Genomic DNA, 19,418 nt, shown 5'->3' with positions numbered 1-19,418 from the left:
CTATATAAATTATTGAGGGAAAAGGGGGTGGGGATGGAGGAGAGAGTTCATGATCTAAAATTGTTGAACTCAATATTCAGTCCGGAAGGTTGTAAAGTGCCTAGTGGGAAGATGAGGTGCTGTTCATCCAGTTTGCGTTGAGCTTCACTGGAACAATGCAGCAGGCCAAGGATGGACATGTGGGCATGAGAGCAGGGTGGAGTGTTGAAATGGCAAGCAACAGGGAGGTCTGAGTAATGCTTGCAGACAGACCGAAGGTGTGCTGCATAACGGTCACCCAGTCTGCATTTGGTCTCTCCAATGTAGAGGAAACCACATTGGGAGCAACGAATGCAGTAGACTAAATTGAGGGAAGTGCAAGTGAAATGCTGCTTCACTTGAAAGGAGTGTTTGGACCCTTGGACGGTGAGGAGAGGGGAAGTAAAGGGGCATGTTGCACCTTCTGCGGTTGCATGGGAAGGTGCTGTGGGAGGGGGTTGAGGCATAGGGGGTGATGGAGGAGTGGACCAGGGTGTCCCGGAGGGAACGATCCCTGCGGAATGCTGCCTGGGGGGTGAAGGGAAGATATGTTTGGTGGAAATGGCGGAGGATGATCCTTTGAATGCGGAGGCTGGTGGGGTGATAAGTGAGGACAAGGGGGACACTATCATGATTCTGGGAGGGAGAGGAAGGTGTGAGGGCGGATGAGCGGGAGATGGGCCAGACACGGTTGAGGGCCCTGTCAATCACCGTGGGTGGAAAACCTCGGTTAAGGAAGAGGAGGACATGTCAGAGGAACTGTACCTTGCTTGTTCATTTTTGTCCCTCACATAATGATTTCCATCCTTTTTGCTCATGAAGATCTTGATTTTTTGCTGAGCATCTGTTACACACAGAAATTACAATATGCGAACAGGATTGTCAGCCCAACTAATTGGCTGTAAATAAGTACTCCAAATCATATTTATCTGTGCAATCGCAGCATCTGACAATCTTGAGATTGCACAACAAACGTGCATTAAACTAATCAGAAATCCATGCTCAAAATGATCTCAAATGTGATCAGTTGTCTCAACCACTACCCCTGATGTAACTTCAACAACCTCCTAACTTGGCTGCTCGCTTCTAAATAGCTTACATTAAATCTGGCAACCCTCCATTACTTCATTCAAATTACCATGAGTAGCATGCAAGCCTGAACAGGCAGTGTCAGGGGGGTGCTATTGGTCTGTGTGGATATCACGGCCAAGCCAGCTTCTATCGTCATCTAGTGCCCACCGAAATGTTCTTATTTGGGGGTTCCTGGATATTGGTCAACGGCAAAATTCCTGCTTAATTCTTCCCTAAATTCTTCTCCTTGTCACAGAGGCCATTACTAAGACCTTGCTATAGGTTAGCAATTCAGCACAAAGCGGCAATCAAATCTGGTTGACAATGGATGTGTTTAGCCAGCTAAGTAATTGGATAAGTGGCATAATTCTTGAATAAAAACAAAATTCTGCACATGCAGGAAATGTGAAATAAAAACATAAAATGCTTGAAACACTGAGCAGGACAGGCAGCATCTGCGGAAGCCAAGCTGGGTGGAAAATAGGACTCCGTGCAAAGCTGCTGCGTCTGACCTCAACCCACTGGAAATATCCTTTCGACAGAACTCTTTTTTTCTGATTCAGCAAGCAGTATTTAGAGCCTATGAATGTGACTATGAATTCTCAGCACTTCCCTGTTTCTTGCCCCACCCTGCACAGGTGCGAAGGTCATTTCCGCAGTTGATCTGACATTTTACAACTCTCATCCCAACTTTATTCAGTACGGAATTCCAGACATGACGGAAACAGCTTTTGCTTTTCTTTCAAAAAAAATTTTTTTTACAACAGCTATAAACTCGATCATTGTGTACCGTACCCCAGATTAATCTCGAAGAAAAAACATTTAACCAAATGATCATTTCAATTGTGTCAAGCCGCACCCAGTATAATTTGGCAGAGAAACAGGTGGTGCAACAGTGATTATGAAACTCTTCGACATATTCTCATATTTGCTGTTACAATTTTTGAAAAGAATTTCCTTTACATAGAACCTTTCACTGCTTAACAGCCCATGAAATAACACTTTCTTTCATGTATAGTTTACCCGTGCGGCAGCCAATTTTTGTACAGCAAGGTCATACAAACTCAGATTAAAAGGACCAGATTGAGTGATATTGGTTGAGGAAAAAGTATTTCACCAGGGCAGTCATGTCAGAAGATTACACATATGTTGACATAATTTGAGATACACGCAGCTGCAAGGATTAAGTCGTTTTTTTTGATATACCGTAACACTCACAAAAAACAAGAGGGTTGCACACCACCAAAACCGGCACCTTCAGGAGACAGAAAGGACATGTTAAGAAAATCTACAGATGTTCTATTCCTAACAGCCGATAAAAATATAAAATAACTTCACACTGCCAAGGAGTAACTATTTGAAACTTTCAAAGCAAATTTTACTCCTCGTCTGTTCATCTGCCTTCCATTCCCTCAGGTTCAAACCACAGTATTTACTTGTCACTTCTGTAAGAATGATGACGGCACAAGTGAAACCCTCAGCTAAATGGCTAAACATAACTGCCAGAGTTTGATCGCCAGCCTGAGAGTTAACTGATCTTCGGGGTTAAGGAGGGAATGCAGGAAAAAGAGAGTCAATGTAGCCATTCCAGACCTCTATCCACTGACCCTTGCAGCCAAGTACGTGTGAACATTTCAGTGCTACTGTTTTGGTGCCTATCAATACTCACCATAAAGGATCATATGTGAAGACCGGTCTCTGGGGAAGAGGGACTGGAGAGCTTCCAGCACCATGAAACGAAAGCCCAACTAAGTTCCTTCAAGAGAGAAAATTCGGGAGAAAACATAACCTGGAAGTTATCAAGCGATAAGCCAAAACAGACATTTATACCATAGAAATGCATGCATTGCTGAATAGCTAATTCCCTTAAATCAGTTCTGTGATATCTGCTGAATTTTAAGGCTATATTTCCCCAGTGATTAGTTTTCGACACCCCAGGAGGATTTTCCATATACTTTGAGAGAAAGCTCAAACTCATTTAGTGTAGTTTCATGAGAGCTGTCATCAAAAAGGCATATATGGTGGGGTTGACCAATCAAAATGTTTGGTTAGGCCTTTCAGTCCAAATAAGCACTAAGGATCCAATGATCACACTGCTTTTGCAGTGCAATGAAGGACAGTTGGTGCCAAGTTTTTATAAACACTATGCCATAGGATGCTACGGAAGCTGAACCATCATTGCTGTTTGCAAAACAAATGCTTGAAAGCTATTCAGCTATATTCACCAGGCACAAATTTCATTCAGATTCTACAGTAAAGCTAACCAGTGTTCAGAATCAGGATCAACTTCAATCCACACAGTTAACCAGGGCAGCAGTTCGGAAGACCAGCTGTTGGGACAGTTGAGTTAATTAAAAGGGGGAAGGAAACTCGTTTTGTGCTCCTAACAACCATCTACTAGCTGGTTGTGGAAAATATGGAGGTCAGCAGACACTGCTAGAATATTGGGCTGAGTTGCCCTCCATAGCTTGCTGATTCTGCATGAAGTTAGCCATGAAAAATACCCATTTAGATTAGATATCAATGGTTCCCATCACCCACAGAGCCTTTGGCAATCGTGACAAAATTAATGAAAATATTATTTTTTAAGTTGGTCTCTAATTCTGTTTAGCCTGCCGCACAAGTTTGTTGTTTCCCTGCTCATATTGCAATGCTGCACTTCTCCATAAGGCAATTAAAAGCTGCAATACCATGAGCATGCACAAACCTAACAATTTGTGGCACACATTTCACTTCTCTGTAAATCGATGATTAGTGAAAACCGAAGCTCACAATGCCAATCCTTTATGAAACTGGATTAAAATACATCACATGTAGCTCACCACAGTGTACTACAGGATTGTAAAATTTTATATTCAAAGCACTGTCATTTAACATTGCACAGACAAATTGGACCATAATCATATTTCAGCATTAAGCAGATATACAAAACTCAACTTCTGGCCAAAAGCAGATTAAAATCTGCCAAGCAGATTATACTTGCGATAAGAAGTCCTCCCTAACTTTAGAAAAATTATAATATTCATCTTCCGGGGGGACATGAAGCTCATTCACATTTCACTTTTTAGTGTTGCAGAAAGGTGCCATTTCCCCTTGTCTGGAGACTTTAATGTCACACACTCATTAACTATATAGGTATTTATGTTTGCATTAGGATTACTTGTCTAAGAAATTTCAATTGGCTCTGGTTGTTGACCAGGAAGCAACAAAAAAAAAGATGTCAGTTTTGGAGTTCTGCTGATTTCCAATTCATGTTCTGGTCACTTTCTACAGCCAGCCTCACAGCACTGTGACCAAGTCTCAGCACATGAACAGCAGAGCCACCCCACATAGAACTTAGGCATCAACCAATCTATTAAACATAAAGAATGCTTCCCTATTCTAAGTGCAATGTTTACAGGACTGGATAGGTCCAATACTTAATGCTCCATCTGCACCAAGTTAACAAGCCTTAGCCAGGGTGGCAGTACAGAGCCTATTTGCTTCTGTGTCCAGTTAGGAAGAGAAAAACCAGTCAGGGGTCCTGGTCCTGCTCGCTGTCCAAGTCAGTCAGTGCAGGGAACACAGCATCAAACACTCAATTAGTTGAGGTCCTGATGGGAAATCTGCAACAGTGGTGTTGAACTGCACCACAGTGTTTTGAAAGAACATTACAACTTCAAGTGTATGAGGCAGAAACACTCCACACACTGCTCAAGTCAAAGTTAAGTTTCAGTCACAGTTGAAAAATCCTACATTATGGAACTGAAAACATTTTGGGCCTGCAAGGCAATAGTTATATTCTCTTGACTGTGCTGCATCTTTTGCAATTCTTGTTCTTCTCAAATTCAGTGAACTGGTTCATTTAATAGTCTAACTCTGGCTCTTTTAATCAACTTGTTTTGCAAGAGGAGAATTTTGTTTAACTACAACAGATGAGAAATGATTCAAGCACAGCAACATTAGGGGCACGGTTTTGCTTATCCTTTTCAATAGGCAGTACTTACATTATTTTCCAATGTTGCTCACCTTTTGAGACAGGGAAAGAACATGCCCAGTTTTACAACAGCAGTGAAGTCAATCACTGAATGAAAGCAGTTCCATATCAGATTTGATGGAAGCTGGAAAGGTCAACCAGAACATACAGGATATTGATGAGCCAAGTATGGTCAGATTGTGCATTGGACTTTGAACAGGAAGGTGTAAACAGAAAGGTGCTAATGGAGGTTCTCGCCTCTATCCACACATAAGGTTCCCATTCTCAATCTTGTCGACACGGTTGTCCTGAAGCATTTCTTCAGTCAAAAATAAACTCTCACTTTTCTACAATTGTAGTTCATGGCCAAGGATCCTAGCTTCTAACCACCCCACCAACACGAGAGCTTCATGAAATAAAAAGGGCAAAAAAGAGTAAAACATAGATGGACTTGCTCAAGTCCACTGGTGTCCCGTTGAAAACGCAGAAGTTTATTAACACCGAGTAAAAAATACTTAGATTAAGATTCCATTACATCAGACATCAGTAAAACTTACCGGTGTTAGACACACACTCTTTAATGCATTCATTTAAAATAAAAGTACATGGGGTTTAACAGTTTACACTTAATTTCAAAAAAGAAAAAGCACCAAATAAAGGAGCTATTTTTTTATGACTTTTATTCAGTAGGTTTCTCTTGTGCCAGAAATGGCAAGGGCAGCAATATTACAGTCGGTTGTTAAAACATGTGTGCAACAAAAACCACCTGACCCACTGACCCGACTCTGACCTGGTCATGTCCTTTATGCTCCAACAGGGCCAGAAGGAGGTATCTGTGAGGTCAGAGGAGGAATGTTACAAGCGTTAACAACAAGCTGTATGTTGATAAAAAGAGGAAGGGGGGGAGGGGGAAGGGAACATTACAGTAATGAGGGTACACAGTAAAACATTGCCATATCATGACTGAAGGACTTCTTCCTCAAGACCTCACCACAATGGAAGGCGAAGGAGTGGATTAAATGAACGTCTGATGCAGTAAAATGCTAATGTAGTGGCCCATAATTTGTAATGAAGAGACAGCCTCCCTCCCCGCCAAATGACTAGCGACCGTGGACTGCAATTTTTGGTGGGGTGGGGGACAGGAGCAAAAAGAACTCTCTGTTATAACGTGACTGGTGTGCGTTATAAATGGCACTGATTCGAGAGAGGAGGTGGGGAGGGGACCAGAATGGGCCTCTCTCTTACAAGATATAAAGGCTACGCTATCTTAACTAGGCAGGAATCGGATTCTTTCTTCACTGCACTGGTTTTAATTCACTTTGTCCTGGAATATATACAGATTGTTGGTTGTGGCTACAGCAATGATATTCTCCTTAGGATGCCAGGCTGTGTGCAGGATCTTCTTGTTGAAGTCCAGACTGTCAACACTAATCTCATCCTTCTTCCTCTTGCCCCCTGAACACACCCTGCGCGGTTTCAGGATGGCCCGGGGTTTGCTGTTCTCCCTTGAGGCCTCTAGCGTAATGTCCCGTTTTGTGTTTCTGTCGAACATTCTGAAGAAATTGTTGTACGACCCAGTCATGACAACACTGAAAGGATTGAAACATACAGGCATTAGCAATTTAACAGACATTTTAATAACCCCAATAAATGGGATGCTGCTGCAACCTGAAATATTTGCTTGACACATTTCATACAATATTGTTAACACTCCACTGGGAGATTTCAGCCTTCCAACTTCATCCAATTTTCTAAACACCCACACATAATGGGTAGGTTCCTTTGAAACAAATTATTTTTCATCAACTTCTCCAAGATGGGGATTACTTGTTGGGTTTCATCACTCTACAGGCATTGGCCGTGCTCACCCAAATGGCCTGGCGCCCAATTTAAGCAACATCAACTATTGCCCATTTTGCTGTCTTGGGTTAGGCTGCTGCCACAATGAGGCCACAAGCACAGTTTCAACCAAGCTTCTCACATTTATCATCAACAGAAAAGTCTTTTCAAATTTAGATGCTACATTTTCAGTAAAAGCAGAATCTAACTGCTTTTGAACACTGGATTCAAATGAGGGGGAAACAGTGCATCTGCTGTAGATTTAGAGTACAGGCGCTAATGGACTACAAAAAGTATGGGGATAAAGTAAATACAAGGTCAAACTGTGCAACAAACTTCTTGTCTAACATTTAGCTCAGCCATTAAAATGATACCCATCACTAGTACTTCACCAGAGTGCGACACAGCTCCATGTGCTCTGCCCAAGCAACCTGGATGGACCTATTTCTGCACATATGGATCAAGTGACCTGATTAAAATTTCACATGGTCAATATCACCTGCAAGTGACACCACCAAACCTCCCACACCCATTATTGTCAAGAGATCAAGCCAATACCACCCCCATTATGGCAAGTTTGGGACATAATTTAGGGAGCTAGTGGGAAATTAGCAAGTAGGACCTCAAAAGTAATCATCTCTGGATTACTCCCAGTACCAGATGCATGCGAGTACAAAAAAGAGAGAGCAGATGAATGTGTGGCTGGAGAGATGGTGAAGGAGGGAGGTCTTTAGATTCCTAGGATATTGGGACCAGTTCTGGGGAGATGGGACCTGTACAGGCCAGACAGGTTGTACCTAAACACTGCCATGACTAAGTTTCTTGCAGGAAACTTAAGTGCTATTGGGGAAGGTTTAACCAACTTGGAAAGGCTGTGGCAACAGGAGAAATAATCAGAGAAGAATACTAAGGTGCACAGAATGCTGGGAGAGATAAATAACACCAGAGTAGAAAATACCAAGTTATGAGGTGGGGTGAGGCTAAGAGAATTAATGTGTATGTGAACATATCATGTGTAATTAGTAAGACTGGGGAGTTACAGTCAGAGAACTGGTTCAAAGAAGGGCAGGACTGGGTGTTAAATATTCCTGCTACAAGGTGTTCAGCAAAGATAGGAAAGGAAGAAAAGGTGAAAGAGCGGTGGCATTGCTTCAGGAGAGCATTGTGATGCTCGAGAGTGTGATTGGCCCAGAGGGGTCAAGGACAGAATCTATTGGCTAGAACTAAGGAACAAAAATGGTGCAATTACATTACTCGGTCTGGTCTGTAGGCCGCCGGCTAGTGAAAGGGATGTAGTGCAACTAATTTGCAAGAAAATTATGGAGAGGTGCAAGAATTATAGAGTAGTTATAACAAGGAACTTCAATTATCAGAATATAGTTTGAGATAGCAGTTGTGTAAAAGGCAGAGAGAGTTTCTAAGTATGTTCACGAAAATTTTCTACAGCAATATGTTTCCAGTCCAATGATAGGGGAGGCACTGCTGGGCCTGGTTCTTGGGCACGAAGTGGGCCAAGTGAATCAAGTGTCAGCAGAACAGTGAAGGGACAGTGATCATTGTATCATAAGGTTTAAGTTAGCTACGGACAAAAGACAAATAATAATTAAGTGGGGGAAAGCCAACTTCAAGAGGGCTAAGAAGGACCTGGGCCAAATAAATTGGAATCTAAGGTTGGCAGGTAAAACAATAGCTGAACAATGGGCTACCTTCAAAGAGGAGCTAGTTCAGGCATAGTCAAGGTACATTTCCTCGAAAGGAAAAGCTAAGTCAAACAACTCCACATCACCTTTTGGATAAAGAGGAAAAAGTGTCCTTATGACAGGTGTCAGGTAGAGCCTACACTTAAGAACCAGGCTCAAGATAGAAGGTTCAAAGGGGAGTTGAAGAAGTAAAGAGAGAGAATGAAAAGAGACTGGCAGCTAACATAAAAGGGAACCCCAAAGTCTTCTAAAGGCATACAAATAGTCAAAGGGTGGTAAGAGAAGTAGTAGGGCTGACAAGGACTGAAAAGGGAATTTATGCATGGAGGCAGGGGTAATAGTGGAGTTAATAAACTAATGCCTTGCATCAAGAGAAAAGATATTACTCAAGCTACAATGAAAGAGGAGGTAATTAATACACTACAAGGATTTAAAATTGACAAGATAGGCTATTCAGAGCACCAGGACTGGACAAAATGCATCCATGGATACTGAGATAAGTGAAAGTGGAAATTGTGGTGGCAGTGTCCATACTTTCCAGTCTTCCTTAGATTCAGGGGTGGTTCTAGAAAACTGGAGAGTTGCAAATATTACATCCTTGTTGAAAAAAGGGTTTAAAGATATGCCCAGCAATTACAGACCAGCCAGTTTAACTTCAACGTAGAAACAAGAAATTAGAGCAAAATTGTCATACAGACAAATGCAGGTTAACTAAGGCAGGCCAGCACAGATTTCTTAACAGAAAATTGTGTTCAATTAACTTGAGTTATTTGACGATGTATCTGAGAGGTTTGGTGAGGGCAATGCTGTTGATATGGTGTACATGGATTCCAGAAGGCATTTGATACAGTGCCATACAATAGACTTTGAGCAAAGTTAAAGCTCATGAAATGCAAGGGAAAGTAGCAACATGGATATGAAATTGGCTGAGTGACAGGAAACCGTCATCGTTGATAGATGTTTTTTGGGCTGGAGAAAGTTCATCGTGGAGTTCCCCAGGAGTCAATGTCGGAAACGTTGCCCTTCCTATGACCTAGACCTTGGTGGACAGGGTACAATTTCAAAGTTTGCTGCCAAGTTTTGTATCATTCGCATTGTGAAATGTAGAGAATTTCAAAAAGACAGACAAGTTGGTAGAATGGGTGGACAAATGGCAGATGATGTTCAATGTGGAGAAATGTGAAGTGAATCATTTTGGTAAGAAGAACATGGAGACACAATATAAAATAAAGGGCTCAACTCAAAAGGAGGCGCAGGAGCATAAGGACCTGGACATCTATGTGCAGAAATTATTGAAGTTGACAGAACAGTCAGAGTGCAGTTAATAAAGCATACAGTATCCTAGGCTTAAATAATAGCGGCGTAGAGTACAAGAGCAAGAAGGTTATGTTGAACTTGTATATGACACCAGCTGGAGTATTGCATTCGGTTCTGGGCCCCGCACTTTACGAAAGAAGTGAAGGCATTGGAGAGGGTCCAGAAAAGATTCACAAGAATGAAGTTCCTCATCTCTGGAACCAGTTACGAAGGCAGATTGGAGAAATTGGGATTTCTTTCCTCAGAAAGGCGAGGAGATTTGATAGAGGAATTCAAAATCATGAGGGATCTGGACTGAGTAGATAGAGAGAAACTGTTCCCACTCATGAAAGGATCGACAATGAGGAGGCACAGATTTCAAATAATTGGCAAAGAGGAAAATCTTTTTCACACAGCAAATGGTTGAGGTCTGGAATGCTCTGAGTGTGGTGGACATCACCTTGGAGAGGCAGTGACGTCGTGAGATGTCACTGGACTAGTAATCTAGAGGCCAAGCTAATTTATCGCTCACCATGGCACCTGGTGGAATTTAACTTCAATAAATCTGGAATTAAAAGCTAGTCTAATGATGACCATGAAACCACTGTCATGAAAACACACCTGATTCACTCATGCCCTTTTGAGAAGGAAATCTGCCGTCCTTACCTGATCTGGCCTACATGTCACTGCAGACCCACAGCAATGTAGTTGATTCTGCATGCCCTCAGAAATGGCACAGCAAGCCATTCAGGTGTATCAAATCACAACAAAGTCAAAGTGGAATAAAAGCCTGGCATTGACCTCATGAAACACTCTTGGCACACCCAGCCATGTTGACCCTGCAAATCTCACTAACATCTGGGAGCTTGTGCCAAAACTGGGGGAGCTGCCCCAGGCTAGTCCAGCAACAGTCTGACATAACCACACTCGCGGAATTGTACCTTACAAACAATGTCCCAGACACAACCATCACCATCCCTGACCCACTGACAGGGCAGATGCACAAGAGGTGGCAGCACAGTGGTATGCATTTGGGAGAGAGTTGCTCTGGCAGTCCTCAACATCGACTCCAGACCTCAGGAAGTCCCAAAGCATCAGATTAAACAGGGGCATGGAAACCTCCTGCTGGTTACCACCGACCGTCAGTCGGTGAATCAGTACTTCAGTACTCCTCCATGTTGAACGCCACTTAGAGAAAGCACTGAGCATGGCAAGGGCACAGAATGTACTATGGGTGGGGTCTTCAATGTCCATCATCAAGAGTGGCTTGGTAGCACCACTCATGGCTGAGCTATTTGAATCCTCAAGGACAGAGCTGCTAGACTGGGTCTGCAGCAGGAGGTGGTAAAGGAACCAACAAGAGAAAAACCTACATGACCGCTTCCTCAACAATCTATCGCTAATAAATGCATCTGTCCACAACAGTGTTAGTAGGAGTGATCACCGCACAGTCCTTATGGAGGCCAAATCCCAACTTCACATTGAGGATACCTTCCATCATTGTGTAGCACGGCCACCATGCCAAATGGGCTAGATAATTAATAGATCTGGCAACTCAAAACTGGGTATCCATGAGCTGCTGTAGGCCAATGCAACAGCAGAATTGTATTCGAACACAATCTGTAACCACATGGCCCAGCACATCCCCCACTCTACCATTACCATCAAGCCAGGGGATCAGCCCTGGTTCAATAAAGACTGCAGGAGGGTATATAAGGAGCAGGACCAGCCATACTGAAAAATGAGGCGTTAATTTGGTTAAGCTACAACAGAGTACTACTTGCATGCCAAATAGTGGAAGTAGCATGCAGCAGACAGAGCCAAGTGATCCCACAATCAACAGATCACATCTAAGCTCTGCAGTCCTGCCACAACACGTCTTAATAGTGGTGGACAATGAAACAACTCACTGGAGAAGTAATCTCCACAATTATCCCCATCCTCAATGATGGGGAGCCCAGCACATCACTGTAAACGACAAGGCTGGAGCATCTGTAGCTACCTTCAGCCATAAGTGCCAAGTGGATGATGCATCTTGCTCTCCTCTGGAGGTCTCCAGCATCACAGATGTCCGTGTTCAGCATCACAGATGTCCGTCTTCAGCATCACAGATGTCCGTCTTCAGCCAATTTGATTCACTTCACATGTTATCAATGAACGGCTGAAGGCAATGGATACTGCAAAGGCTATAGGCCCAGACAACATTCCAGCGCTCGTCCTTAAGACTGTGCTCTAGAGCTAGCCACCTCCCTAGCCAAGCTGTTCTGGTACAGTTACAGCACTGGAATCTACTCAACCATGTGGAAAATTGCTCAGTTATGTCCTGTCCACAAAAAGCAGGACAAGTGCAATCCGGCCAATACCACTCCATCAGTCTCCTCTCGAACATCAGCCAAGTGATAGCATCGACAAGTGCTATCAAGTGGCACTTAGTGAGCACCTCCTGCTCAGTTTGGGTTCCGCCAGAGCTACTCCGCTCCTGACCTCATTGCAGCTTTGGCGAGAGTGACTGACCCTGACATCAATGTGACATTTGACAGAGTATGGAATCAAGCAGCCCTAGCAAAATTGAAGTCAACGGGAATTGGGGCAAACTCTCCTGTGGTTTGGAGTCATGCTGAGCATACAGGAGGATGGTTGCATTTGTGGGAGGCCAATCATTTCATGATCCAGGACACTGATCCAGGAGTTCCTCAAGGTAGTGTCCCAGGTCCAACCCTTATCAATAATCTTCCCTACATCATAAGGTTAGAAGAGGGGATGTTCACTGATGATTGCACCAAGTTTGGCACCATTCACAATGATCCAGGTACTGAAGCAGTCGATGGCCATATGCAGCAAGACGTGTACATGATTAGGGTTTGGGCTAAGTGGCAAGTAACATTCATGCCCAAACAAATGCCAGACAAGGACCATCTCCAGCAAGAGAATCTAACCATCTTCCCATCTTCCACTGCCAAATCCCACGCTAACAACATCCTGGGGTTACCACTGACCAGAAAGTGAACTGGACCAGCCATGTAAATACTGTGGCTAAAAGAGATCAGAGGCTGGGAATTCTAAGGCGATTAAGTCACCTCCTGACCACCCAAAGCCTGCCCACCAGCTACAAGGCAAAAGTCAGGAGTGTGATGGAATACTCTCCTCTTGCCTGGTGAGTGCAGCTTCAACACCACCCAAGAAGCTCGAGTGCATCCAGGACTAAGCAGCCCACTTGATCAGCACCCCACCCACAAACAAACATTCACTCCCTCCATAACTGATGCACAGCAGAAGTAGTGTACACCATCTGCAAGATACACTGCACCACTCACCAATACTCCTTTGAACCCACAACCTCCACTATCTAGAAGGACAAAGGCGGTAGATGCATGGGAATACCACCTGCAAGTTCCTCTGCAAGACACACACCATTCTGACTTGAAACTATGTCACCATTCCTTCACTGTTGTTGGGTCAAAATCCTGCAACTCTCTTCCCAACAACACTGTGGATGTTCCGACAACACATGGATTGCAGCAATCCAAGAAGGCAGTATACCACCACCTTCTCAAGGGCAATTAAAGATCGACAATAAACGCTAGGCTAGCCAGTGATGCCCACATCCCACGAACAAATGGTCCAAAAAAAAAAACTCCACACACACCAGCAAGCAGCTTAAACCACTGATCAATACCAAGATCACTCTACTCATTGAGGGACAAGTTTGCAGAGTTCAAAGCTCCACTCAGCCAAGCTGGCTGATGAGCATTGCTCTAGAGAACAGCAGATCTGGCAAGCTCGTGTGCTGGCTTACATCTGCCAAGAAGCCTTAAGTTGGTTTCAACTTATCATTGTCAGATGTGTCATCCAGGAGCCAATTTAAGCTTAAAAAGGCAAATTCTGACCTAGTATCATTGCAAACACAAGTACAAGCCCAAAGTGTATCGCCTAAATTGGTGCCGAGCACTAGTTCAAATTGTACCTGTAACGCATGCATCCAGAAATTATCTGTCCCATGATACCATATAGAGGGCACACAGAATGAGCAGCAATAAAGACAAAACCAGAAGGAAATTAACAGTTGAAGATCTTATTGTAGAAGAATCAGCTGTACCTATCACAACCATTCCAACAACATTCGAACTTGTCAAAAATACAGTCATTTTCATATAGCGAGCAGAGTTTGCTTCGGAGGTATTCGTGCACCTGTAAGGGAAAAAAAAGTGTATCAGAGCCAACACAAACCGTATTCAGTGAACAGCAAACTGCAATCCTGCAGAAGGTACAAGGACACAATTATTTCTGAACATCTGGGCTGCCATTTAAATCCTCAAACACATGAATAACATTAAGTAAAACTGACACAGCCAGGCATGAAATTTAGAAAGATCATCTGGATTTTCTTTTAGTGACATGTGTGAGAAAGTGGGAGGTATGAACAGAAACAGCACTACAGTTCTTTTCACAAATCTTTCTCCACCTTGTCTTCCATTGTAACACTTCATTGCAGGTCGTCCAAAAGCAAATTAACAAGTTTATTCTTCGGATTATAGCTGGAAACTGCTTTCTAATCGTAAGTGTTAAGCGCAACTTCCAAATTATCCACTTATCCAATGATCCTCTACAATTAAGTGGTTCCTCTGATTGAAGTTCCTGCTTCTTTCATCACTAGCAAATGCATGCATTGTGGCAGTACCTTCACCACACACAGCTGCTGCAGCCTAAGTGGCAGCTCATCACTGCATTCTTAAGTGGAATTGGGGATAGGCAATAAAGACCTGCCTTGCCTGTGATGCCAAAAATAAATACAGAAACAAAATCCTTTCAGTGTCACCTTTGTTGTCTAATACAGTGCTTCCCATGACCTGAGCTCAAACAAAAATCTTTCATCAAACACTTGGAGCCAAGCACATAAGAAAAAGCAGTGAGCTGCAGTACAGACACACTAATAAGCATGTAAAGGGTGCAATCCATGCACCAAACTTTAACAAACTCAAACTAAAATTCAGATTCAGGGCTGGCACAAACACAAGTTATATTTTTGAAGCTCTGCAAAAGGCTCCAGCGACTCACCGTGACTACAGGTCCCAAGCAGAACATTACTGCCTAAATCAGTTACTATCAGTTTAATTTATCTAACACTGTCCACTACCATTAAGCTCCTGTGTTCATACATTTTCTTTATGTGTAGGATAGGTCAACACGCATCAAGGGGTCAACTCGGTTCAGTTGGTGCCACTCTCATCTGAGCCAGAAACTTGTGTGTGCTCGCCCCACTCCAAGAATCAGCAAATAATTTAGGAGGGCACTCCAGTGCAATATTGAGGGAAGGCTGCAATGTCAAAAATGCCATTGTTGGACATTAACCAAAGACCCACTTATTTGTTCCAAAGATTCAAAGGGTATGGATGACCCCAGGACATGAGGCAATAGTTTGAAAGATTCCTCTCTCGTATTCTATTTAAGTATTATAATCGGTCAAGGCGATAAAAGTCTTGTTTCAGCCACACAAACTTCTGGTTAGACCACACATCAGTTCTGAGAGCAAGTGTGGGCACTGGACCTTAGGAAGCATATAACGGCCTTCGAGGAAGTTCATCATGGATTCACTGGAAAATACGAGGAGAGATTGCTCAAACCATGTGTATGTTTGCTAGAATTAATTGAGAAATTATTTGATCCAACTATTCAAGATATTAAGGGGAAGAGGCAAGGTAAATTGGGACAAACTGTTCTGCTGGTTGGGGAGCCTGGTCTATAACTAAGTACCAGGCCTTTCAGGAGTCAAATTAGGAAATACTACTACACACAAAGGGTGGTAGGAGTTTGCAAGTCTCTTCCAAAACTGGCAGCTGATGCAAAGCAAACTGTAAAATCTGAGATTGTCAGAACTTTATTGTTCAAAGGTATTCAGGAGTATGGTGCTAAGGCGGGTGAGTGGAGCTAGGTCATAAATCAGCCATGATCTCATTTAATGGGAGAATAAGGTGAGGGGTTAAATGGCCATTGTTTCTATGTTCCTGTAACAGGATTAACCAATTAACATCTTTCATCTTGCAACTGTTTCTATGATCATGCTACTTGCAAAATTGCCACACTCAGGTATCCAACAGAGATCATAAACAATTATTCTACATGAAATGCAAAGATATCTAAAGGCACCTGACCGTTCAAACTTTTCTTGTTCCATTACTGAGTTATCATCCAAAAAGGTAAATACAATATCCCACACCTACATGTTAATCATACATGCGAGTGCAAGTGAAGAAACTCAGTTGAGCAGCCAAACTGAATTCTAACCATTGAGTGTACCTTGTGGTGTGAGTTACTATGAGTTCCTTTTTGCGGCAGATTTTAATATTGGGGTGAAAGGGATCAAAGAGTATGGAGAGAAAGCGGGAGCAGGCTATTGAGTCAGATGATCAGCCATGATCATATTGAATGGCGGAGCAGGCTCGATGGGCCGAATGGCCTACTCCTGCACCTAGTTTCTATGGATAACTCAACTATTTAAATCAAAAGGAAACTGACACACAAAAAGACAATGCAATGAGAAGAAAGGCTATACTCTGATTTCAGTTACTTTAGCAGCTTGGACAATTCTTCGGCAAATGGGTTTACTTAACAAAGTACCCCGTGTGTGTCATTAGCTGGAAATTTCATTTGGTGAGTATACACACGCAGAAAAATGTCACGCTGCTTCAGTGGGTGCTTTTCTTAAGACACATCGTTAAGGCAGTGTAGACAGGGCTTTACTCTACTTGTGCTGCACCTAGCATGGCAAATGTTCGACACCATCACTGGGCTCATGATGTGCCATGTCCCTCACCTTGATGACCACAAACCAGAAGAAACAGACAGACTTTTCACAACCATTGGACAGCTCAAAGCGCTTTACAACCAATTAAGTACTTTTTCAAGTTTTTGAAGTTATGGTCATAATTATAGGAAACGTAGCAGCCAATATGTCCTCAGCAAACTCGCACAATAATAATAACCAGATAATCTCTTCTTTTATGATGTTGATTAAGGCATAAATATTGGCTACGATATCAGGGATAACTCTTGCTTTTCTTCCAACTAGTACCATCATCCCAAGCAGGCAAATGAGACCTCAGTTTAACATCTCCAACAACGCAGCACTCCCTTAGTACTGTGCTAGAGTGTCAGCTTTGAATTTTTACAGTCAAGCCCTGGAGTGGGACTTGAACCTGGAACCTTGCGATTCAGAGACAAGCATGCTACCAACTGAGTCACGGCTGACAAAATGCACTTAAGTGAGCAACTCTCACTTAACAAGCTCTCAGAAATAACAAGCAACAGAAAATGGCAGGAGCCTGCGTACCTGGTATGTCTCCACAGGTCTGCTTTCCATATTTAAGTCCCAGATTTTGACAGATAAGTAATCTCGTGTCATCATGTAGCGACCACTGTGACTGAATTTGACATCTGATATTGAAGAAATGATTTCTGAGAAAAAGGACCTGTTACTGGGATCTTCAGGTTCTTCAAACACTGTAGAAGAAAATGTAAAGTTGGGACAGTAAACACCCAGATAATTAGCTCCCTCCATTCTTCTTATTGTCCCATTTGTCCATGTCAAATTACCCGTAACCCTGATTGTACAATATAGTCAACATCACTTATTCAGCAGAATTATATTCAAGTCATACTCGTCAGCTTCAGCACTGGAAAGCAACATCTTTACAAGTAACGGCTGTCCAAGTTTGATAAAACAAATGATCGTTGAAATATTCTTCCTTTGACAATACACTTAAGGCTCAAAGGCCACATAGTGGCCTACGATAATTTGCAGACATTCAGCCTTTCATGGTAGACTGTAATAGTCCTGTAAATAAATCCCAATGTTGGTAACACCTGCGCCATCATCTTGGTATTCGCTCTCTGTTGCTGTCTGGAAATCTTGCAAACTAATACATGAGGCTAATCAGCAGAATGAATTGGTAAATGAGGCGCTCCTAAATTTTACCAGCCATGTCACCAAGCTCATGGGCAACAAGGGTCACAAGCTGCTGCAAGTTTATCTACTTGCTTTTCACAAGTAAACCACAAAATCATGACAGATCCGGACAGAATAAATATAGAGCAACTGTTCCCATTGGCAGAAGGGTTCAGAATCAGAGGACAAAATTTAAGGTGACTGGCATAAGACGAGGAGGAAAAACCTTGTTGTAAGTGGTTAGGATCTGGAATGCACTGACAGTACAATGGAGGCAGATTTGATCCTGGTTTACAGAAAAAAATTGGATCAGCATCTGAGAAGTAAAAAAATCGCAGAGCTACGAGGCAAAGGCAAGCCCAGTAGCTCTTGCAAAGAGCCAAAAAGGCGGGCCACAGGCCCTGGAACTGTTCTACGATTGTATAACTCTTCCATCATGTAACCTTTGTCCACATTGTGTCTCACACAAAAGAGGGCAATCTTGGAATTCTCTTAATGGCAAAAAGAAAAAACAGTGAACTCGATCCAGAAAGTAAATGGGATGGTGGGGCGAGTATGCAATTGGAGAGAAGAGATTTTAAGGAGTTTGTTGAACAAGGAAGGAGTTGGCAAGATGGAGGTCTTTAGAAGTATTAACATAGAATGTTTTTTGTTCTTTACAATTGATGGGCACTCATGGCCATGTACTTATGGATATACAGCTGAAGTAAGGAAGAGCAAGGCCATGGATTATTCGCAAGTTAGGATATAAATAGTCAAATGAGTTCACTTGGGAATAGAAAGCTAGTGAAGCTTGACATGACTGAAAGGTGGAAGTTGAAGAAACAGGACATAATGCTCCAGCAATGTTACATCAGTCTGTTCAGTACAGTGCAGAGATCAAACCTGGGACCCCCACCAGCCCCCCGCCCACGCTGTTGCTGTTCTCCAGCAGCATATTATACACACACAGCAATCAGGGAGGCCTAAAGTAATGTTCTTGATTATACAGATAAAATAGCCATTTACCTGTGAGTAAATAAAACTTGTTGCCTGTCAGACAAATAAACAGCTGGTTCCAGCTTTTGCCTGCCAACAAATTGAAGCAGGCTGCTTAAATAGCAATGGCTACTAAACAATCCTGCATTGGTGCTGCTGGTTTCTGATTTAAGTACATGAATTTGATCGGTATGAAGGGAGCATTTATTAAATATACATTTCACTGAAGTATGAAGATCTGAGCAGTACACTTACATTTGGCATGTTTGTCACACAGGGCAGCTGCTCGCATGTCACATAGTCGAATGGTTCCCTTGCTACTGCTGTATACAAATGTGTTGCACTGATTAGGGTGGAACTCCGCTGCTGTAATCACTTCAGTCAGCTCCTCCATGTTAGCAGGCTTGATATCTACAATATCTGAGAGACAGGCCATCAAGGACAATATTTGGATGACCAACCAGAAAAGTGTCACCCTGGTTGGAGCATTTAAAACACCCATCCGGGATGGGTCACAATTAGAATTTGTAAACATTATTAGGCCCAAAACAATCAGCCATATCTTTGCCACCTTTTCACAACACTCAATCACTTTCCATTAATCTCCCCACAAATTGGC

The 19,418-nt window shown here is 42.8% G+C and overlaps 1 protein-coding gene across 1 annotated transcript in view; it reads right to left on the bottom strand.

The window, feature by feature from the left end:
- Positions 1–5,514: 5,514 nt before the first annotated feature.
- LOC121289805 (serine/threonine-protein phosphatase 2A 55 kDa regulatory subunit B alpha isoform) overlaps positions 5,515–19,418 on the bottom strand; it is a 66,573-nt gene continuing 52,669 nt past the window's right edge. Inside the window, exons 7-10 of the mRNA XM_041209644.1 lie at positions 19,055–19,219; positions 17,207–17,376; positions 13,976–14,067; positions 5,515–6,633 (exon numbers count right to left, since the gene is read on the bottom strand). Coding sequence (XP_041065578.1) covers positions 6,354–6,633; positions 13,976–14,067; positions 17,207–17,376; positions 19,055–19,219 — 707 coding nt within the window. The 3' untranslated portion in view covers positions 5,515–6,353. The remainder of the gene's footprint in view (positions 6,634–13,975; positions 14,068–17,206; positions 17,377–19,054; positions 19,220–19,418) is intronic.

Source organism: Carcharodon carcharias, chromosome 17, assembly GCF_017639515.1.
Source record: "Carcharodon carcharias isolate sCarCar2 chromosome 17, sCarCar2.pri, whole genome shotgun sequence".
NCBI classification, from domain to species: Eukaryota; Metazoa; Chordata; class Chondrichthyes; order Lamniformes; family Lamnidae; genus Carcharodon; species Carcharodon carcharias.
The sequence above is the reverse complement of the archived record's forward strand: the minus strand, read 5'-3'. Positions and strand labels throughout refer to the sequence as shown.